At 37.1% G+C, this 24,100-nt stretch overlaps 3 protein-coding genes across 3 annotated transcripts; all 3 read left to right on the forward strand.

Annotated features, from left to right (window-relative positions):
• Nucleotides 1–4,568: 4,568 nt before the first annotated feature.
• On the forward strand, nt 4,569–7,870 carry LOC127841379 (receptor-transporting protein 3-like). The gene is made up of 3 exons (XM_052370188.1): nt 4,569–4,721; nt 6,092–6,262; nt 7,510–7,870. The coding sequence occupies exons 1-3, from the start codon at nt 4,578–4,580 to the stop codon at nt 7,672–7,674; spliced, it is 480 nt and encodes a 159-aa protein (XP_052226148.1). The 5' UTR covers nt 4,569–4,577; the 3' UTR covers nt 7,675–7,870.
• Nucleotides 7,871–17,988: 10,118 nt separating this feature from the next.
• On the forward strand, nt 17,989–18,940 carry LOC127840759 (uncharacterized). The gene is made up of 3 exons (XM_052369175.1): nt 17,989–18,200; nt 18,378–18,502; nt 18,711–18,940. The coding sequence occupies exons 1-3, from the start codon at nt 17,989–17,991 to the stop codon at nt 18,938–18,940; spliced, it is 567 nt and encodes a 188-aa protein (XP_052225135.1).
• Nucleotides 18,941–18,955: 15 nt separating this feature from the next.
• LOC127840761 (uncharacterized) lies at nt 18,956–24,100 on the forward strand. The gene is made up of 4 exons (XM_052369176.1): nt 18,956–19,076; nt 21,731–21,944; nt 22,885–22,998; nt 23,396–24,100. The coding sequence occupies exons 1-4, from the start codon at nt 18,956–18,958 to the stop codon at nt 23,829–23,831; spliced, it is 885 nt and encodes a 294-aa protein (XP_052225136.1). The 3' UTR covers nt 23,832–24,100.

Consider the following 24,100-nt stretch of genomic DNA (forward strand, 5'->3'; position numbering starts at 1 on the left):
GACATCGCGTCAATACATATATTTGTAGTTTGTGAGGATCTCTGGGCCAAATTGCCTTATTTTTTAACGTAAATAGATGTTTGAATGTAGTGTGATGCGATTCGTATCATAGAATGCTTTCTTCATTTTGTTCCGATTCTTTGTTTGATTGGTTTTACATTTTATTTTTAGGGAGGGTTTGTAAAAATGTTTTTTCATCTGTTCTGATATATGTATGGCTGTGCTAAAGATACTATGTCTCTATAATGATTATGATTTCTAAAGACGGTTTTTCGCGTGTTTTATTTTTTTTATTTACAACATTTGCATAGCTATAAATTGTTGTTCGAGTATATTTGTATTTATGCGGTTAGTACGTCAGTTTAGAATTTATACATACTATAAGCATTTTATAAATTACGGGCATATAATACATATGTAATTGATAAAAATACACACAGTAGAATTAATTTTTAAAAAGCACTTGCATATTATTTCTCGACGCACAATGATGCCACGTTATATTTTCATCAGCACGGGGTTTAGGTAATAACACATCATGCTAACTGCCCAAAAGCAGATTGTAAGTGCCTATGGTATTCCATATTTGTCATTTTACCCGAACAGTTTTGTGAACACCCGTTGTGACGTGAAGACATGCGTATATGATCTGATTTCACTGGCCTATTCTATTGCTTGAAAGCAGATCTGACTTGTCCCACACTTACTGTTTGACCGTCATCGGTTCGTTTGCTATGCTTCGTGTTCTTGTTCGGTTACAATATTGTAATGTTAAGATCGGGTACCAGTGGACTTTTAAGTTACCATAGGGTTTCGTCGACAGCGTTGTATTATGTGTATTCGTATACGGCGTAAATAGCTTAAGCAACCGGATTTTTTTGGTTTATTTGCAACTGTTTTTATTACACTTTAAGTCGACAATTACCCTTGCGGAGACAGTTTTATATTTCCACCTTGATTTGACCTTGCCCTTCTTTCGCGACAAAAGAGGTTGAAGTACATATTTCTTATATGTGGACTTCCTAACCCCTTCTATCTCATATTACTACCTAGCTTTCGGATATTAATGTCGTGTGAATATAAAAACATGAGGTGCCTTACGGAAATTTGCGACATCACATATTTTTGTTGACTTCTTATTTTTTAGGAACACCGTAGGCCTTGGTATAAACACTTCAAAAATCTTTTATTTGGCTTTGTTCCATGGTATGAATCCGTTTATGTCTATTCACGTTTTCGAAATATGAAATCAAACATGTTCTTTTGATACACTCGCGCGAATGTTGGTCAACTTTCCTTCATTCATGTTAATTGTCTCCTCACATTGACAGATTAAACAAATATTTGTCAAATTAAAGATATAAAAACCCGATAAGACGCGTCATTAAATGGTGTCCTTTGAATCAAAGTTTACCATTTGTTGCTATTTTCAAATCGACATTGTCCATTATAACAAAGTTATGGGACCGGATGACGAAATAAAGTCTTCGATGTCTATGTACCATTATATTATGTCAATACGTTATGAGAAGATGTGTTTGCTTTGGACGTTCTTCAGTTAACAAGCGGTGTTGACAAGAACTATACTATTTGCAGTTATAATTGTCACGCACATTTATGTGATCTTACACTCTATTTATTTGGCTTTGGAACGAATTCAGCAAATTAAAATACAAGTTTATTTGATACGTAAGGATTTATTATGCTGCTTCAAACAGGCAAACCAGAGAATCAGTGTTAAATGTCGGAAGTTCCGAAGTTGCAATTATGAATGAGCCGTGCTTTGTGAAAGGGATTTTAATTAGGGCTTTTTAATGCATGTGCGTTAAGTGTCGTCCCAGATTAGCGTGCAGTCCCCACAAGCTAATCAGGGACGACACTTTCCGCCTAAACTGTTGTTGTTTTTTTGCCAAAAAGAGACTTTCTTTAAACAGAAAATTACATAAAAGCGGACACTTTACGCACATGCATTAAACCCCCTTTTCACAGAGCATTGCTGAAATCAATTGTAATCTCACGTGTATACTTTATATTTCGGTGAACATTCCGCACAAATCATTGATAGATAAATGTATGTAGACATATAATGAATAGACATTGTTATAGGAATATAAATCGGAATATCGATATAAGTTCTCTGTACATATGACCAAGTTCCCTGTATATATGTGTCGCGTTCTGAGAAAACTGGGCATAATGCATGTGCGTAAAGTGTCGTCCCAGATCAGGTTGTGCAGTCCGCAAAGTCTAATCAGAGACGACACTGTACGCCTAGACTGGGTTTTTGCTAAGAAGAGACTTTCTTTAAACAGACACTATCATAAAAGCGGAAAGTGTTGCCTCTGATAAGCCTGTGCGGACTGCACAACCTGATCTGGGACGACACTTTACGCACATCCATTAAACCTCCTTTTCACAGACTATGACTCAAATCTCATGTGTATACTTTATATTACGGTGAACATTCCGCACACATCATTGATAAATAAATGTATGTAGACATATAATGAATAGACATTGTTATGAAGTATATACATCAGAATATCGATATGAGTTCTCTGTACACGTGACCAAGTTCCCTGTATATATTTTCAAGTTTTTTCTTCTATCCAAAATCGCTATCAACCAAGTCACATAATAAAAATGTCAGATGACAACGTGACAGTGTATAATATGGCGATAAGCATGGGGCACTCGCCTTGCCAAGTGGTGTAACGCTTGTTTAAACAAACATCTTGTACATTTATTACAACCGAATCTTCAGATTTATTTGGGATGACAGACGGGATTAGGAAATGTCAATAAATCTTCGAACACACTGGTTCAATTCACAGCACTATTATACGGAAATGTTCACACTTTTCGGCGTGTCAATTGTATTTTTTTAACATGCACGATAGACATGAATGAACAAGTAGCAGTTAATTTAGTTTATAAAATGCACAATGTTTGGGATTTTTGATTTGCTCTAATTACAGTGAACTAAATATGGAAACGTTATAATCCCATTTACCACTAGGCAACCCCATCATGTAGATATAATTAAATTCAGCCATGCATTTTGAGCTATTTGTCAGATAGCTTGATAATGACATAGAAGTTATGAAGGATGCTAATGTACTGGGGCATAGATAAAAGTGCATCCAATATCTGGATGGTTTATTTTTAAGATGTATAAAACAGTAAAATATGTACACATGATATTTTTTTCAAACATGTCGATCAATTTCCATTTCAATGTAAAACGTATACATTTTATAAAGAAAAAAAGGAACATTGAAATCATATATTAACCCTTGTCAGTGAAACCAAAATTCGGACCAACACCATTAGTTGTCGTCTCCGATATTCTACTGTCTAACCCGCATTATAACTCATCGTAATGTTCCCCTCACTTCTCCGGGTCGGGACCGTGCGCAAGCAAATGATAAAGTTGTATGTATGAAGATATATACACCAACAACAATTGTGATAATTGTGCGTATCTCAACTCCCCTCTTTTCTCTTTATGTGTTTGTACCCGTATCTCACAGCTGTTCCTCCACGTATGTTTTAATATCTTCATCCTTTTCTCGTCGCCGTTCCCCCTCTCATATCCCACCTAGTAGCCCTCTCTATATTGTGCGTCTTACACTCCGTACATTAAGTCTATTTCTCCCCTCTGTCCTGTAGTACCCCCCTGCTTATCCAACCGCTATTTCCACTTCCCTTATTCTACCGCTTTATACTGTCCGTCTTTAGCCCGATGATTACATCTATGTCCCCACTCTATCCGTTACTTTTCCTCTCTACATCTCAACGCTTTTCACGCTGTAACGCTATTTATCATCGCAAACCACCGCTATTTACACTCTCAGTATCTCATCGCTATATCAACCCTCAGTATCTCACCGCTATTTACACCCTCAGTATCTCACCGCTATTTCAACTCTCAGTATATCATCGCTATTTCAACTCTCAGTACCTCACTGCTATTTCAACCCTCAGTATCTCACCGCTATTTACACCCTCAGTATCTCACCGCTATTTCAACCCTCAGTATCTCACCGCTATTTCAACCCTCAATACCTCACCGCTATTTACACCCTCAGTATCTCACCGCTATTTCAACCCTCAGTATCTCATCGCTATTTCAGCCCTCTATATCTAACTGCTATTTCCACTGTCCGTATATTCCTCTACCTCTCCCTCCATATCTTACCGCTATAATCCCTATCTGAACCTCAGAGCTATTTCCACTGTTCAATCTACATCGCCATTTTCACGTTCCTAACCTCAACGCTATTTCCCTTCATATAATCTCACCATTATTTCCTCCTACTGTTTCATCTCTGCGCCCCTTTCCATATTTTATCTCTAATTCCCCTCTCCGTATTTCTAAGTTATTTCCTCCTTCCATTCATAACCGCTAGTTCCAGTTGCAATACCTCACATATAACTCATTTCTATACCTCTACGAGGTTTCCACTTACCGTGTGTCAACGCTATTGCCCTTCGCCATATCTCACCGATATCTCACCCCCTATCTATTATTTTTCAAGTAACTATCGCATCGCTATTTTCTCCTGTATTGCAGGATGGAGCTGGTGTGGCACGGTGAGTTCGACCGCCTGTTCTCGCAGTACTTCCCCCACATGTGGTGCCTCGTACCCACGTTCTACCCCCCGGGGGAGACATGGAGGACGTTCAAGGACAGCGCCAAGGTCCGGTTCTCATGCCAGGTAAGGTCCCACCTTATGATACCTTAATATGGGGTTAATGAGGTATTTAGTGAAGAGATGGTACTTTGTCGCTTGACAGCAGCTCCCTCTAGAAGAGGGTCAAAACTGTACTCACCTGACATGCAACTCTCACTTCTGGTTCCCGAACCTTGACCCACCCACACCCTGGTAACCGCTTCATCTGGTGGGCGATACGTTGTGGTTTAATCAACGTCTTTGTGGTTTTAGAGACACCCTTTTTTTACCTACTTTGTGTCTTTCTAAAGATCTTGATAATATTTTATGGCTTCTTTATGAAAGCAGTTTGAAAAAAAAACAGTTACAATTAGTTTGAATACATTTCTTTTAATATCTTATGTCACATACAGTATCACAATGTTTACAAATTTTGGAGAGAGAGAGAGAGAGAGAAAGTCACAGGGACGTTACACTACTACATTTGTTAGATCGTGTTGCTGTCGGTGTCTGCGTAATTCACCAGTTCTACAGCATACTTTCCAATCAATTTGCGCTCTAAAATCATCTTAAGTGGGCGGTTCAAGTGTCGAATCGTACTTGTCGGATGAGTAGTCAAAGCAAGTCCTCTTTGCAGTCTATGAAAACTTGGAAAGGTGGACTCTACTGTTTTTCTTTACAATAATATAATACAACCGAGTTGAACTAATTCAATGTGGTTTTGTTAGTTCATTTCAATACGCGTCAATATTGATTGTCGTTCATCTGCAACAAATTTAAATATTCGCCGTGCTCTGAGATAATAGGGCTTAATGCATAAGCGTAAGGTGTCGTCTAAGAATAGCCTATGAAGTCCACACAGGCTTACAAAAGAAGCAACTTTCCGCATAGACTGGATTTTTGCTTCCTTCAAACAAAAATACCATCCAAGCGGAAAGTCTCGGATAAGCCTGTGTGGACTGCTTTATTATTTAAACCCCGTTTTCCCAAAACGAGGCTCAATAAAAGATGGGCATATGTATTAAGGCCTATCCAAACGTAACTATGAGCTTTGGAAGTGATTGCAGTTTTTTTTCGGAGCCATTAAACGTTTATCTGATCCCCTACATAGTAGAACATGCAAGAAGATACAGATGACCTGCACGCTAATAAAAAATAACACACAAACACAGCACCACCACCTCCAATCTTTAACCCATTTATGCCAAGTGGACTCTCCCAATCTTCTAAATTGGATCAATTTATTTCTAAAATTAGGGATGTCTAGTATATTATTTTCTATATTTAGAATATTTCTTACAGAAATTCCTTTAAGCAAACAGCGCAGAATCATCTGGGTCTACGCTGTTTGCAGAGGCCTTTTTTTCTAGACGCTAGGCATAAATGGGTTAACGTTGTGCGCCTCTGTGTTTTAGGACTGCGGCCATGGGTGGACATCCATGAAAGGCCGCGTGATCTTCTGGTTCGAGCTTAACTATGCCACAAACTCCGGCTGCGTGATGTTCAAGCTGTACGGACAACAGTGCCAGAAGTGCAAGACCGGAAAGTTCGAGCACGCCATGTGGTACCCGGAGGAAGTCGTTAAGGTAACGGCGCACGCAGTTCAGACGTTAAATATTTTTTAGTTTAGTGTAAACTTTTTTTATTTTAGCTCAACTTCATCTAACGCTGGAGACGAATTGACACGCTATTGAGTCCATTTCTTGGGTAGAACCAATACTTGGTTTCCTAGGGGTAATCTAAATACTGCTCCCACAGTGCGAATCAAACTATTGACCTCTCGGTTTTTAGTCGGACAACATATCAAAGTCACCACTGATATCTGTAAATAATAACCAGTACTGATACAGCCTTCTATAGTAGAATTTGCATGAAAATGTTCCAAACACACGACCGGAATATTTTAAAAAACAAATTATAAGGGAAGATTTACAAAGCACGAACGAGTCACGGTTAATCAAAAAGACTTCCCTCAACACGACCATGAAAACCATCATCAAGTGTGCATACGTAACAAAACCTTATAAGCATGCAAGTGTCAAGTAAATAAAAGGTAAACGTAAGCTTATGTTTCATATGTTAGTTCTCTTGAATGAAAACGTTTTGGCCTATTGGCTACCAAATACCATTGTGAGTTGGCAATATAATATACCCTATCTTGAGAGTACAAAAATATCATTTACAATATGAAGATGCTTTATATGTTATATTAGATTAAGTTTTGCTAATGCTCTTAAAAGTTTATTTCAAAGATTGACAATAATATGCACGCACATGCAATATATACTGAAATTTACTTAGCTATCCATTACGAATGAACCCATGCTTGATCACGTATGGTGTAATACATATCAGTGTTAAGTGAAGACGGTACAAAGTGAGGACTCATCACATATTTTAAAAGAACTGCAAATCAGCCATGACTCGATACCTGTAAATCAGGCACATTTCCTTTACGCGCTGTTTCGCCTCATTAACAACGATTTATTGAAAATAATGAAGATATCGTTTTGAATCTAAATTATAAAACAAACTATCAAAGAAAATCATAAATTGATCTTGCACAGTATTGCACTATGCACATATTCGATTGCATTAAAGTGCTCTTAAATGTTTTTTCGAATCGTAACACGTGTAAAATTTCGTAAAAAAAATCAGTGTGTTAGGCAGTTTAATGTATTAACAGGCATGTTTTTCAAATAGTTATTTAACCGTTGTGTTCTGTTCAGATATTAACATCGTGCCAATCTCAAAATTAGTATCTGAACGCTTACTGGAAATTTAAGTCTAGCGTTAAATTATCACAACCACATTTTTTTCTTTCTAATGCTAGGTGGTCGGCAACGTGTACAACCGTGTGGGACAGATCTACTACGGCTTCGTGCGCTCCCCTCTCCGAATCGACCGGCGAGTGGGTAAACCCCGTAACCAGCACAACTCCGAGCTCTGCCAAGCCTGCAAAGAGGGCCTTTGCAAAGAGGAGTGGTCGTTTTCGTGACGTCACTTTTATGACTTCATAGGCTCGTGATAACTTGGTCACGTCCGGATACTTCGGGGGCCTCTACAGAGCATCGTTAATTGACGTCGTTCGAACGAGCGCTTGATCAAATCAAAACTGAAAGCACGTCAGCTGAGACTTGTTGTGGTGACGTCATTATAATATACGCAAAACTTGCTTTTGTCAAAAAATTAGTCATGCGTATATACATGATTGCATCTATATATCAAAATTATGCTGGTTATAAATTGTTAAGCCTTGTTCAATGATAGTGTTATATTTATGCTTTTGTGGCATGTAAATTAAATGATTTTGTTAGGTATATTAGGTAGTATATATCCATGTTACTAGATGTTAATTTTATTTTACTGGTTGTGAAAAGGTAATATATATTTTATACATTTTTATTCTATATTTTCTGAGCTGTGTAGTATAAATTATGTTTAAAATAAGTTTGTTTTATGAATTTTTGACATTACGAAATCAAATTATGTTTTTATGTAACAGACGGAGTTCATCTTTAAGATGGCGATTCATGTTTTATAAACATGCGTGTGTTTATAGCTTTAAACAAAATTTCATATCATTTGTGTGTTTTTGATTTTGATTTTTTAAATACGGTTTTGTTATAATTATGGAGCGAGAAATAAGCAAATAACGAATAAGGGCGCGTTTTGTATTTGAAGATTCCATTAACAAATGTACATCCAGGACGGTGAGTGCGTTTGTAATATTTGGTACATATATTTTACGTGGTAATCTTTTCGAGTTTAATAAAGTACAAACACTTTGGATTTGTAGAACATGTAATAGAACACTCGTTGGTTGTGACTGGAATAAAGCAACTGGTTGTGATTATATATTACCAAAATCGTATCACATTTTCTTACATGTATTTACTGTTATAGTGCTAGTTGGTGTAAATTAACATATTCATGCCGCATATGCAATTTAACATCATACTGTTTTATATTAATGAGTCCAAATTCATGCTTCGCCAGAGCAAAGTTTATGTTTGTTTTATTTGGGTTGAATGATTTAAAAAAGCATAATGTTCTTCAACGGACCTAATTAATATTCAATTTATCATCTTTTTTGTTTAAAAACTGATAATTATATTGGTTGATGACTTGCATTATTAAAGACGATTGTGAGTGTGCATTCGCTTTTTAAAATAGTCGGTTTTGTACTTTGAAAAACAAGTAAATTGTTCAAACACTTAAAACAGCAAGAGAATAATGAGTATTGTGCTAACCAAAAATCTAATCTTACGTCCAAGCATTTCGATAATTTGAAAAGATCAATGATCGAGTTAAGTGCTGATATTCGTGAATATATGTCTACTAATGAAGTGTTTAAGAATATAGCATAATTGTGGCCTTCTACATTCCATATATTTTTGTTCTTCGTTATGCAATGTGTGTATGTTTAAATCCAACATATTGGAATTTGATAGTTTGTTGTCATACTTTAATTTTTAAGACAATCTAGGATTGTTTGTAAAACCAGATTCGCTAGTACCTTAGCATAATTCTTTGATTTTTCATTAATAAGCCAACAGTTATTACCGAGAATTGCTAGATAAAGGTATTCCGGTGAGCTCTAAAGAGTCATGTTCTGAGAAAACTGGACATAATGCATGTGCGTAAAGTGTCGTCGCAGACAAGCATGTGCAGTCTGGAACTACACTTTCCGCCTAAATTTGATTTTTTGCTAAGAAGTGACTTCATTTAAATGACAAATTTTATTAAAGCGGAATGTGTCGCCCCTGCTTAGCCTGTATGGACTGCACAGGCTAATCTGGGACGACACTTTAAGCACATGCATTATGCCCAGTTATCTCAGAACGCGACTCAAATGTATTTCTCCGATGCAGTTTAATTGTAACGGTCAAGTGTCACACTTTGCGGTTGAGTTAAAATTATCCCTGAACGACAGAATTAACAGAAATGTATTTTTGTTTGAAAAATATAATGATTTTGATATTATGCGCTTGCCTGTAAAATAACGTTGATTTGTCTATCCGCGATTTTTTTTTCTCTCGACATGAAAACCAACAAATATTCGTGAAATCTGAAACGTGAATATATATTGAAAAACACAAACACACAATCCATTTTATAGTCAGTTTCAGAAAAAAAATCGAACTTGATCAAAGCTTCCAGATTAATTAAAATCTGGAAAGAAAAGCCAAGCACATTATGCAAAGTGAATATATTGCTAAAAATCATTTTTTCTCACTTATATCCTTATATTCATGTTATTTTTCAAATATTTTGTCTTTTGTTGTTGTTAACAACCGTGTGCTCATGTTTTGTCTTAGAAAGTAGTATTATTTGCATTTTTATTATTTTTATCAGTGTTTTGGCATTGAACTTGGGTGTGCCTTACCCATAATGTTTCCACAATTTGTTTTGCTTTTTATTTGTGTTTGTGTTTTGTTTCCAAATTATTAGATCTTTTCATGTTTCTATCAGTTTTGATTGCTAACTATTTTAAAACACGTACAAACAAATTACTCTTTGATAAACGTTTTAATTAAAATTAAATCATATCGTTGAAACTTATACGACCAACTATGTGTCACTCTTATACATACTTCCGCATTATTTTCATGGAAATTCTTTCAAATTTTGATTATTAACAACGAATATCAATGTTATTGCTTTTTAAACTTGTAATGAATTTGTGTTCACTATCCATTTTTAGATACAAATAAATCATTAAAGTGAAATATAAAGGTGTTCTTCGTTGATTCCTTAATCTAACTACGGAAACATTTAGATTATACATGTTACATTACCCTAAATCATGGTGTATCCCTCCGTGGTCGAAAATAGTGCCTTTTTCTAAAGAGTTCCTTTTCTCTTCTTGAATTAAAGCCATTTAACAATGTGAGGCACGTCTTTTGTGGTTATTTGTAATATCCTGTATGTGTCTTTGGTACTTTGATGCATTGGATTGGAAGCTTACTTCAAAGGTGAGCTTTTGGGGGGGGGTGTTCTAGTGTGTGGGGCTTTTGTCGAAATTAGGCTGCCGAAACACGTTTTCTACGTTGATGCGTCGGAAAAGCAAGAAAAATGCGTTGAAAGTTGTATGTTTATAATGAGACCCTATGGGAATCGGAATTAGTGTAATTTAACCTTAAGGGATGTATGGACGTCCTAAACGTGACATTATTTCGAATACTACACATGATTGAATCTCTTGAAAAATGGAGCTAAATGCATGTATGTACATGCATGTTTTAATAAAATGCGGAATGTTAAAACACAACTACGAATACTGTTAAAGGGACCGTCAACCGTGATTGCCGATTTTTTTTATATAAAATACCGTATTTTTTACAATTATTAGTTTATATTGATTAAAAAATCACAACTGGTACATGATATTAAACGAGATTAGGAGATACGTATTTATTTAAAACACCTAGTTTCGTGTTACAGTTAGCCCGATCCTGTTTTATGGGCCTTCGAACGCATGCGAACAATAGTTTGCCAAAATGATTCCCACTGTTTTTTTTTATCAAAATGTATTTCATTCTATAAAAGAACGTACGAAATTGCATTAATATAGTCCATTAAAGTATCATATTTTCCGAGAATGATATCCGTCAAAGAGGGTCAGGAAACGGTCATTTGATCGTATACGTTCAAACACATCAAGAATTATAACTGTATTAACAGTTTGTCACCCCAGCCACCACTCAACCCTTCCCCATCCACCCCGACCCCTCAAACAAACTCCGTCATTTTTTATGGATTCTACTTTCATTCTTATGTAGAGAAATTGTTCCACCTTTGTTTATTTGTTTGTTCTCGAAGTGCATCATACCGAAATTCTTTGTCCCTCGGCTATTTTAAACTTCCTGCTTCGATGTATTTTTATCAAATTTTTGCAGGTCTATACGGGATAACTTGATATATCCCAGTTGACAGGCTCTTATCTTTGAAACAAGATCGATATGAACGCGTCGATGTCGACCATCTAGACAACAGCTTTTCCTTTCCAAGATGGCTTATCCGGCGTTTGTCGTAGATCTTAATGCCTTTCTAACAAGTCTATCAAACTAGACATCGCGTCAATACATATATTTGTATTTTGTGAGGATCTCTGGGCCAAATTGCCTTATTTTTGAACGTAAATAGATGTTTGAATGTAGTGTGATGCGATTCGTATCATAGAATGCTTTCTTCATTTTGTTCCGATTCTTTGTTTGATTGGTTTTACATTTTATTGTGAGGGAGGGTTTGTAAAAATGTTTTTTCATCTGTTCTGATATATGTATGGCTTTGCTAAAGATACTATGTCTCCATAATGATTATGATTTCCAAAGACGGTTTTTCGCGTGTTTTATTTTTTTTATTTACAACATTTGCATAGCTATAAATTGTTGTTCGAGTATATTTGTATTTATGCGGTTAGTACGTCAGTTTAGAATTTATACATACTATAAGCATTTTATAAATTACGGGCATATGATACATATGTAATTGATAAACATACACACAGTAGAATTAATTTTTAAAAAGCACTTGCATATTATTTCTCGACGCACAATGATGCCACGTTATATTTTCATCAGCACGGGGTTTAGGTAATAACACATCATGCTAACTGCCCAAAAGCAGATTGTAAGTGCCTATGGTATTCCATATTTGTCATTTTACCCGAATAGTTTTGTGAACACCCGTTGTGACGTGAAGACATGCTTATATGATCTGATTTCACTGGCCTATTATATTGCTTGAAAGCAGATCTGACTTGTCCCACACTTACTGTTTGACCGTCATCGGTTCGTTTGTTATGCTTCGTGTTCTTGTTCGGTTACAGTATTCTAATGTTTAGATCGGGTACCAGAGGACTTTTAAGTTACCATAGGGTTTCGTCGAGAGCGTTGTATTATGTGTATTCGTATACGGCGTTGATAGCTGTAGTAACCAGATTTTTTTGTTTTTTTTTGCAACTGTTTTTATTACACTTTAAGTCGACAATTACCCTTGCGGAGACAGTTTTTCGGTGTAAGCTGTATTAAGCCAGCTTTTCACCCTGACTTGACCTTTGTAAGTATCCAATAATAATCAAATAAAATTTCCCGCGGCTAGGTACGAATGAATACACTTCATTTATTCCATTGGCTGATTTGAGTATAACACCAGAACATTGGAAACATATCCGCGTCTTTGTATCACTGTTTTACTGCATGAAACAATTTCATCTCTAATGAAAAGGCTCAATAGATAGAACAGTTTTACAATCAATTTTTGACATAAATACAGTTTGTGCGTTCACCTTTTATTTTCAGAGAATTACCAGCGCAAAAGCGTTTATACTAAAGACTATATTCTCATATTTAGTACTTACTTGCATTGCATTTCAACCCGCGAGGTTTCGGGTCAATTCGCGGCCAGTGTGTGAAAGTCAGAGTTTATATACAGTTCATCACCGGAGTTCGCAGAAGGGGTTGCGATCTTTTCATTGAAGGAAAAAAATGGAATCTATGCTATTTTTGTCTGATGGAGTAAATAGTTCGTTTAGTCGCTTTGTCGATATATCAATATTTTAGGCACAGCTGTTGCCTTGGTCGTGTACAGTTGGCGTAAACAAGCCGTCGTTTCAGCAGCAGAAATGTTACCTACCTTTAATGCATTGCATTCCAATCCGCAAGGTATCAAGGTCAGTTTGCGGTCAGTTGCAGAAATCTTTATATAAACGCCGTCTCGTAAACTTTGTGCACTTGAAGTCTGTTTTGATCAGAAAGATACTAAATAAAGATATTCGGCGATATTATTGTGGTATGTCAATCATCGATTTTTAATATGTTTTCAACATTTGCATGATAAGGACCAATTTTGATAAAATTAAATAATTTTTTTTATCCATTTAGACCAGTTTATTAAGCATGAGCACAATAATTCACTATACTATAATTATGCAATTAAATAAGATTCGAGTATTGCCGGCTGACCTATATGCACTCGTTTATTTTCATGTTTCTTGTGTTTTTCTATTCTGTAAATATAGATTTCTGAGTAATAATATCACATAAAGCAAAATAAGCCACGAAATCTGGCGCATCACCCCGTGATTGATTTGCTTGTGACGTAGCTAAGAAATGCGCAGAAAAAAGGCATCCGCTACGTTTTATCTCATAGAGATAACTTTTGATCGTTCATAAACATCGGCCACAATCAACGCCGTATATCTTTTTTAAAGATATTTCTTGTTTATTATATACCTGTTTAATTCTTTTAACAAAATACAGGTTGTATCAATTGTTGAAATAAAAAATCCCGTTTGACGCTACTCGCTGTTTCGTATTACCATACTAGCCGGACTACTTCGACCCATTTAATGACGTCACATTACGCGCACCAAAAATAGAAATATTTTATATTACGAAATATATTAGGTAGTACATCGTGCGACGTCATTTCTGCGACGAAACACAATATTTTTATCTAAACTCTATGGAATTTAAGGACCTGTCGGACGTGGTGTTTTTAAACAGTAAACTATTTGTTAAAAACGTCGAACGAATTCAAAACGTATTTTGGAGTGTGTGTTTACAATGCATAAATGTATAAGAATATAATAAAATAGTTTGGTCTAAACTAATGTTCGATAAAAACATGGAAGATAGAGGTAGAAGTGCATATGGTTTCAACGTTTTTGTTATAAACATCGGATTAAAGGTGTCAACTTAATTGTTATAAACATTGGATTAACGATTGCATTACGGTAAGCGTGTCGGAAACCTGTGTTAATTTACATAAACTGTATTCATACGCGTCTAAAATAAACTATGGCGTACCGTTTTAGTCATTGTTTTGTTAGTTTTGATAAAGTAAAAAATGCAATTGTTAACTGGTTTCGTTAGATGTTGTATAAAATAAAAGGAATATTACGCTAGTCAATTGTTCCAAGAGTTTGTATCACTCTCGTGGCTTGTGCTATTTCGCATCACACTCGAGGCTCCGCCTCTCGTTTGATACGTCATCACACAAGCCACTCGAGTGGTACAAACTCTTGGAACAATTGACTAGCGTGATATTCCGTATCTATTTCAACCTTGATTTGACCTTGCCCTTCTTTCGCGACACAAGAGGTTGAAGCACATATTTCTTATATGTGGACTTCCTAACCCCTTCAATCTCACATTACTACCTAGCTTTCGGATATTAATGTCGTGTGAATATAAAAACATGAGGTGCTTTACGGGAATTTGCGACATCACATATTTTTGTTGACTTCTTATTTTTTAGGAACACCGTAGGCCCTGGTATAAACACATTAAAAATCTTTTATTTGGCTCTGTATTATGGTATGAATCCGTTTATGTCTTTTCGCGTTTTCGAAATATGAAATCAAACATGTTCTTTTGATACACTCGCGCGAATGTTGGTCAACTTTCCTTCATTCATGTTTATTGTCTCCTCACATTGACAGATTAAACAAATATTTGTTAAATTAAAGATATAAAAACCCGATAAGACGCGTCATTAAATGGTGTCCTTTGAATCAAAGTTTACCATTTGTTGCTATTTTCAAATCGACATTGTCCATTATACCAATGTTATGGGACCGGATGACGAAAGAAAGTCTTCGATGTCTATGTACCATTATATTATGTCAATACGTTATGAAAAGCTGTGTTTGCTTTGGACGTTCTTCAGTTAACAAGCGGTGTTGAAAAGAACTATATTATTTGCGGTTATAATTGTCACGCACGATTATTTGATCTTGAACTCTATTTATTTGGCTTTGGAACGAATTCAGCAAATTAAAATACAAGTTTATTTGATACGTAAGGATTTATTATGCTGCTTCAAACAGGCAAACCAGAGAATCAGTGTTAAATGTTGGAAGTTCCGAAGTTTCAATTATGAATGAGCCGTGCTTTGTGAAAGGGGCTTTAATGCATGTGCGTTAAGTGTCGTCCCAGATTAGCTAATCAGGGACGACACTTTCCGCCTAAACTGTTGTTTTTTTTGCCAAAAAAGAGACTTTCTTTAAACAGAAAATTACATAGAAGCGGACACTTTACGCACATGCATTAAACCCTCTTTTCACAGAGCACTGCTGAAATCAAGTGTAACTTGATGTGGAAATCAAGTGTAACTTGATGTGTATACTTTATATTTCGGTGAACATTCCGCACAAATCATTGATAGATAAATGTATGTCGGCATATGAATAGACATTGTTATGAAGTATATACATCGGAATATCGATATTAGTTCTCTGTACATATGACCAAGTTCCCTGTATATATGTGTCGCGTTCTGAGAAAACTGGGCATAATGCATGTGCGTAAAGTGTCGTCCCAGATTAGTCTGTGCAGTCCGCACAGTCTAATCAGAGACGACACTGTATGCCTAGACTGGGTATTTGCTAAGAAGAGACTTTCTTTAAACAGACAATATCAAAAAAGCGGAATGTGTCATCCCTGATTAGCCTGTGCGGACTGCACAACCTGATCTGGGACGACACTTTACGCACACCCATTAAACCCCCTTTTCACAGAGCATGACTCAAATCTCATGTGTATACTTTATATTACGGTGAACATTTCGCCATAATTTTTTCACAATTTGTTTTGCTTTTTATTTGTGTTTGTGTTCTGTTTCCAAATTATTAGATATTTTCATGTTTCTATCATATTGAATTTTGATTGCTTACTATTTGAAAACACGTACAAACAAATTACTCTTTGATAAAAGACACGTTTCAATTTAAATTAAATCAAATCGTTGAAACTTAATACGACAAGCTATGTGTCATTCTTATACATATTTTCGATTTATTTTGATTATAAACAACGAATGTCAATGTTATTTTTTTTAACTTGTAATGAATTTGTGTTCACTATCCATTTTTAGATACAAATAAATCATTAAAGTGAAATATGAAGGTGTTCTTTGTTGATTCCTTTACTTAACTACGGATACATTTAGATTGCACAGGTTACATTACACTAAATAATTGTGTATCACTCCGTGGTCCACGAAAGAAGTGCCTATGTCTAAAGAGTACATGTTCTCTTCTTGAATAAAAGCCATTTAACAATGTGAGACACGTCTTTTGTAGTTATTTGTAATATCCTGTATGTTTCTGAAGTACTTTGATGCCTTGGATTGGAATCTAACTTAAAAGATGATCTTTTTGGGGAGGGGGAATGTTTTCTAGTGTGTACGGCTTTTGTCGAAATTAGGTTTTCGAAACACGTTTTTTTACGAGGGTGTATAAGAGATCGGTTTATTTTCTAAAATGATGCGAGGCGGTATTTTTTTATTGCAAGTATTGGAAAATTGCAGGTCCATCTTTAAAATGATACTAGGATCGGAAAAATGATGCGTCGGAAAAGCAAGAAAAATGCGTTGAAAGTTGTCAGTTTTGTAAAGGGACCCTATGGGAATCTGAATGAGTGTAATTTAACCTGCAGGGATGTGTGGACGTCCTAAACGTGACATTATTTCGAATACTAGACATTTGATCCGTGCTCTAGGAAAATGGAGCTTAATGCATGTATGTACTTGCATGTTTTAATGAAATGCGGGCTCTTAAAACGCAACTTCGAAAACTGTTAAAATTTCCAGACATGAGGCAAGAGACATGATTTTTTAAGCATTTTTTTAGATGTCATAAAACCGCCTCGATTTCTTGTAATTTCAAATGCTACTTTGAATTTATTTTTTGTACCTCATTATACTAGTTTATTTATATTTAAACAATAGTTCAATGTTGCCATGTAAACTCGCAAGGTCACAAATGTATATGCACATACAAGAAACAAGTTTTGACATAATAAACTTAACAGCAAATAACCAATGTATAAGTTTACACCTACATCAATACTGTTTTGATGGAATTTTTTACTTTTGCTTACTCAACATTGTGCCGCAGAAGAAATGATAACCTATTATGTGAAATCATCTACTTTAAATGTTGATCACCAATAAATATTTAACCCAATTTTACACTATGTTAATGCGATTAATGGTAAACGTGTAGTTTAAGTATGCTTGGTCGACGTTTTAAAGAATCAACGATAATTAGACAGCGCACCATTTTAAAGATATTCACGCACCGAAATGTTTTTTATGATGATCAAAGTAACGACGCCGTTAAATATCAGTTAGCAAAAGAACAGCTACCGGACGAATGCCACTCGTAGTTCCGCATTAACGCTATCAGGATTACAAGCGCGGTAACAAGGGAACGCGATATGAAGGAGCGGAGATCACGATGTGAGAACGGGACATCACGATGCGAGAACGGGAGATCACGATGTGAGAACGGAAGATCACGATGCGAGAACGGGAGATCACGATGCGAGAACGGGAGATCACGATGCGAGAACGGGAGATCACGATGCGAGAACGGGAGATCACGATGCGAAAACGGGAGATCGCGATGCGAGAACGGGAGATCACGATGCGAGAACGGGAGATCACGATGCGAGAACGGGAGATCACGATGCGAGAACGGGAGATCACGAAGCGAGAACGGGAGATCACGATGTGAGAAAGGGAGATCACGATGCGAGAACGGGAGATCACGATGCGAGAACGGGAGATCACGATGCGAGAACGGGAGATCATGATGCGAGAACGGGAGATCACGATGCGAGAACGGGAGATCACGAAGCGAGAACGGGAGATCACGATGTGAGAAAGGGAGATCACGATGTGAGAAAGGGAGAGCACGATGCGAGAAAGGGAGGTAACGATACGAGAATGGGAGATCACGATGCGAGAAAGGGAGATCACGATGTCAGAAAGGGAGATCACGATGTCAGAAAGGGAGATCACGATGCGAGAACGTGAAATCACGATTTGAGAAAGGGATATCACGATTCTAGAAAGGGAGATCACGATGTGAGAAAGGGAGATCACAATGCGATAAAGGGAGATCAATTTGTGACAAAGGGAGATCACGATGCGAGAACAGGAGATCACGATGTGAGAAAGGGAGATCACGATGCGAGAAAGGGAGATCACCATGTGAAAAAAGGGAGATCACGATGTGAGTACGGGAGGTCACGATACGAGAATGGGAGATCACAATGTTTGAACGCGAGATCACGATGCGAAAACGGGAGATCACGATGCGAGAACGGCAGATCACGATGCGAGAACGGGAGATCACGATGCGAGAACGGGAGATCACGATGCGAGAAAGGGAGATCACGATGCGAGAACGGGAAATCACGATGCGAGAACGGGAGATCACGAAGCGAGAACGGGAGATCACGATATGAGAACGGGAGATCACGATGCGAGAACGGGAGATCACGATGCGAGAACGGGAGATCACGATGCGAGAACGGGAGATCGCGATGCGAGAACGGGAGATCACGATGCGAGAACGCGAAATTGGTATCATTTTCTCTCATGGTAATCTGCTGCCCTTGCATCGTGTTTTCACATATACGCCCTCTTATGCTCAATGGTCGAACATGCGAAAACGCTATGCGACGTCACGATAGTAAAAACTCAATTCCGCAACGTGATTTTACGGTCAGCCATCCTGATTTCGCACTATTGGATTACCATTGCAAAAGGCGAAAACACGATGCGAAGGCAAGAAAGAGCAAGAACCACGAGAATAATATTGCGATCTAGCATCGTGTTTTCTTCCTTTCGCTTGAAAATATCGCGGGTTTTAAGATCGCAATAATAAATTCGCGCTCTAGCCTTCCTCTTTCATATGAGCCGGCGATGATTTCGACTTCTGAATAAACCAGGCCGACAACGCGAAGAACTGTGCGAAGGCAGGAGATTAGGATGCGATGAGAGATGCTTTTTCGTTATCTTACATCATGATCTCACGTTTCGCGTTTTCTCGCGCGTGTTGTCCAGAGATTGAACATGCAAAGCTTCGAAGGCCGTAATGGTTCTCTCTACACGAACCATTGACTTGCTACTTTGCAATGATCATACCATACGTAAGACTGACTTTTAATATTGTTGAACGCCACAATTGTGGACATCGTATATTTCTATGAATTGCTGTGTTAAATTTATTTTCCAGTCCCTATTGTCCTATCTTTATTCAAAGACAATATGCATCTTTAATTCCATGTTCTTTTTAGAATTCATCTCTTTTCTGGACTAAAATTTCAGTCCCAACAGTGATTTTCATGAATGATACTAATTATTTTCAAGTCGCATCTGGCTTTCTTTGCAGTCAATATTTCTGACCCTTCTCTTATTTTTTGGCTGATCAAGTTTTACATTCACAAACGCAACAACTCCCAAATGTATTAATAAAACATGATAATTTCTCACATCACCATCAACGTTATCTCATCGGCAGGTCACAATCCTCTTTATTACAATTTTGTTTATCCTCCGCTAATTATTAACTCTGTCGTCTGCTGAATTTCTAAAATTAGCATTTCCTTTCCGAATTTTGATAGCTTTTGCAAACAGTTTGGATCCAGATGAGACGCCACAGAACGTGGCGTCTCATCAGGATCCAAACTGTTTGCTATTCTAAAAGTATTCTTTGAAAAAATCGAAGGAAATGCTAATTTTAGAAATTCAGCAGACGACATTTTAGCAGACTACAAATTTCCCAGCATGCATAGGGTTAACATTGGCATGAACTTCATCAGAACAATAAACCAGGTGTTAATAATGTCCCAAACATAAGTTATATGAAAAAAAACTGTAAAGAGTTTACCCAGTTTATGAGTTGATATGCACGCCTGTCTGTTCAGAGTATTTTCTACACAATAACTTTATTCAGCAAAGAAGGAATAAATTACAGAAATGGTAAAAATAGTGAAACAGTGTTTCGCCTGCAAATTCTCTTGGGTTAATATCAATGAAACCAGTAAAACGCAAATGTGTGATTTTAAACCAAAGTTTTTATCCGGAGCATTTCGCATTGAGAAAAAACGATTTAACTTTTAATAATCGCCATACGAATAAAGCAAACTTCTGATATTTGTTAAGCTTGCAATTAACATATAATGGACTTACACAATGTTCTCAGCGTGTCGCTAACAGTGTTGGAAAATCTTAACACTCCTGTTGAATGTATAAGAAGTAAGGCTTTATGGTAATTTTTCACTGAAATAATTTAAATTAAATTTATGAGAAGCATACCTGGCTAAATAAATATTGTTATTGAACAAATGTAAACATATTTATATCAACGTAACTAAATGAAAGAGAAATTAAGGGACGTAAATCGAATATGAACTTGTTTGAATGTTGAATAACCGCCCCTGTCAAGTTGGTAGAATTTACCGAATAATGTATTGAAAAATGAAGAAACGAAAGACCGAATTTCTATGTTTAGTACTTAAACAAACCACGCTATTGATTTGTATTTAGTGGTGGCTAACAAAACAATGGCTGTAGTCGATTCCAATAGTATATTAAATTTCAATTTTACTTGTTCACCTAAGACCTTATCAGGAAAATACATAACTATGTTTTATTCACGTAATTAGTTCTCAAGAAGTTCCAGTTTTTGCGCGGTTATTGTATGAGATCGGTGTACATTTGAGTGTAAATTATGGAATAATTATCAAAAACGTTGTAAGCAGTACATTAACAGGTTTTAAACTTGTTATGTGTATATATTTGCTGAAAGATTATAAGGACACAACGTTGTAATTTTTTAGTAACTGTATAAGCTACAACGGTGATCCATTTAATAGTTTCAAGTGGTTTCTTTCGAATGGAATAAAAGTTAAAGGTGCACGTTCATGAATGAATCCATGAATATATATTATATATGATACTTATTATAAAAAAACAACGATGAATTCGACATATACTTGACATGAAACAGTCATGTAATTAAGATAATTTAATAACACCCATTAAGAATATATGAAGATCAGTGATTTCTATTCTTAGTGGTATGGTGAACGTTCCGATCTTGCAATGCTTACACAAATTTAAGCAAACACCTATGTCAAGACACAAATGGTAATATGGTAATAGTTCAAAGCAACCGTTCAAAGCTGAGTAGACGATCGCACGACGAAAGTTAACCCCTATTAAAACTATAAGATCGATCACTGTATAAGGAAACGACTTAATAACGAAAATCGAAGGGAACCAGAAGTTTCGAATGGGCGGTACAGTCTGTAAGGATGTGCGCACCGGGGAGCGGATATTGTTTCTGGGGATACCGGAAGCGGGGAAGACGACGGCGCTGTACTTCCTGAAGATGCAGGAAGTGGTTACCACCATCCCCACCCACGGTTACAACAGCGAGGTGGTCGAGATATACGGCAAGAGGTAAGAGCATAGCTACAAATACGTCAAATATCGCATCGACGATTTTTGTCGCACTTTACGTAAAAGCGCGTGACATAAAATGCCTTGCTTGAGGTTACATGTCGCACTTGACGTTTAATGTCGCACTTGACATCTTATCAAACGCCGGACTCAAAAAACGCGCGTGGCATACATAACCTTTTATACGTTAAATAGCTAACAATTTGCTGAAATTCAATGTCAAACTTGACGTCAATGGCGAACTTTACGTCAATTGGTGCACTGACAGTAAAGTTCGCACTTGATTTCGCGATGAAAGTCGAATGGTGCAGTTGACATTTCTAACTTGCCGTTTGGCGCAATGGCCGTTAAACGGCGCACTTGATGTTTGATGTCGCACTTGATGTTAAATGGCGAAATTTACTTTAAATGCTGCACTAAACTTTATATGGCGGACATGACGTTAAATGGCGCATTACAATGTAATAGTGCACTTGATTGCGCAAATTGCGCAACTGACGTTAAATGTAGCAGTTAGCAGTTTACCCTTAAGGTTGTACACTTATTATCAACAGGTTCGTAACATATTACTGCTGTAGAAACTCTTAGTTGTCGGCTGTTGTTGAAAAACGCTGGGCGACATGAGCAAGTAGTTAATGACTTTCTGTATATGAGGATGAAGTCTGTTGTTTTTGTTGTAAGTGTTATCCATAATAGTCGGGAGGTATGACGTATAGGGGGCGCGTTGACCGAGAAGAAGGGGAGGCACAAAGTTAAAGTTCTTCACAATTGAAGTTATCAATAACTGCAACTGTTTAAGTTGTTTCTGGTCGACAGAATTTGCTCTTCGGAAGGCTTTAGAGCTGGAGGGAGTGTGTGTTGGTAGGACCGTACAGTTAGTATTTACGGGTTTCTGATCTATAACTGCATCTGTTGATGGTTTTGTTGTTGTTCTTTGCAGCCGGGAGATCTGGGATATCGGCGGGCTTGTAGAACGGCGGGACGACTTCCTGTTCTGTCTCCAAGAGGTGGCGCTCGTTGTCTTCTTTATTGACTGCAGCGACAGCGAGCGGAAGTGAGTGTCTCACATGCTGTTAGACGATACGTTATTTGTGATTGCATTATATAAGTTCAAACGCAACGATATACACTATCTCGAATCATATAATCATGCTTTTTTTATAATAAACGCCCCGTAAGATGGATTCGAACCCAGTTCCTACTTATTAGAATTTATAACAATCAACATCTGTATGGTACATCTCATTTAAATTTGTTATGCATTTATGTCCTTATATAAAAAAGTAGTTAGAAACCTCACTTTGGTCGCCTAGGAACGCTTGTTTAGATATATGAGTCTACCACTGTGATCCATTTTTGACGATGGTTTCTTGAATGATGAAATCGTATGCATGTCCACCCCACTTAATCGGAGCATATACCTCTGTAATGTCTTAGCTTATCGATTACAGATACGCCTTGGCACTAAAAAAACTTGAGCTAGCACTGTGCGAGGACGAGCTCCTGAAATGTCCGGTTGCCATAGTGGCCAACAAGCAGGACCTGTCCACCAACATAACGGTAGAGCGACTCTACGCCGATCTAAGCGGACAGGAATACCTTCAAAAACGATTCTGGAAAGTGCACCCGTGCAGCTTTGCAACGGGCGATGGTGTACCGCTGCTGTTGCGATGGGTTGACAAATATTTCGGCAAAGAGAAGAAGCTGAAGACCGAGGAGCAGCCGAAGCCCCGACGCCGGCGCCGGCGGCGCGTCGCTCACAGCTCGTTCAAGGCGTCGTCAACGCAACGGCAGTTGACTTTTATGTCGGTGAGAGATCAAGGTGACGTCGGCAATGGGGACGCGGGAATGGTGAACCATTTTCTGGGCAACGATGATGCCTTATGATAATGTCTAGAAATGCTTTAGATTGGGCAGATCAACGACAATTTCCAAACAAAAGAAATGAATTACTAGTAAACCATTATTTGTAAACGGTTTACAAATACATGTATCTATCAAAAATACCTAGGGGATGAACGTGATAGATCCACTATCAGGTGTTATCGAGGTTTTGATATATAGCTTATTAGATATGGTGGACTATAGTTCGCGGATTTGAAATAACCGGCAGGTTTTTATATTGAGTGAGTGTTAAATAGTCGAATACAGTGAAC

Source organism: Dreissena polymorpha, chromosome 8 (assembly GCF_020536995.1).
Source record: "Dreissena polymorpha isolate Duluth1 chromosome 8, UMN_Dpol_1.0, whole genome shotgun sequence".
Classification (NCBI taxonomy): Eukaryota; Metazoa; Mollusca; class Bivalvia; order Myida; family Dreissenidae; genus Dreissena; species Dreissena polymorpha.

Coding starts and splice junctions, on each gene's coding strand:
- LOC127841379 (XM_052370188.1), top strand. CDS start 4,578: ATGGAGCTGGTGTGGCACGGTGAGTTCGACCGCCTGTTCTCGCAGTAC. Junction 4,722..6,091: donor AGGTCCGGTTCTCATGCCAG/GTAAGGTCCCAC, acceptor TCTGTGTTTTAG/GACTGCGGCCATGGGTGGAC. Junction 6,263..7,509: donor ACCCGGAGGAAGTCGTTAAG/GTAACGGCGCAC, acceptor TTCTAATGCTAG/GTGGTCGGCAACGTGTACAA.
- LOC127840759 (XM_052369175.1), top strand. CDS start 17,989: ATGCGAGAACGGGAGATCACGATGCGAGAACGGGAGATCACGATGCGA. Junction 18,201..18,377: donor CGAGAACGGGAGATCACGAT/GTGAGAAAGGGA, acceptor GATGTGAGAAAG/GGAGAGCACGATGCGAGAAA. Junction 18,503..18,710: donor GGAGATCACGATGCGAGAAC/GTGAAATCACGA, acceptor TCACGATGTGAG/TACGGGAGGTCACGATACGA.
- LOC127840761 (XM_052369176.1), top strand. CDS start 18,956: ATGCGAGAACGGGAGATCACGATGCGAGAACGGGAGATCACGATGCGA. Junction 19,077..21,730: donor TGGTATCATTTTCTCTCATG/GTAATCTGCTGC, acceptor TCACTGTATAAG/GAAACGACTTAATAACGAAA. Junction 21,945..22,884: donor GTCGAGATATACGGCAAGAG/GTAAGAGCATAG, acceptor TGTTCTTTGCAG/CCGGGAGATCTGGGATATCG.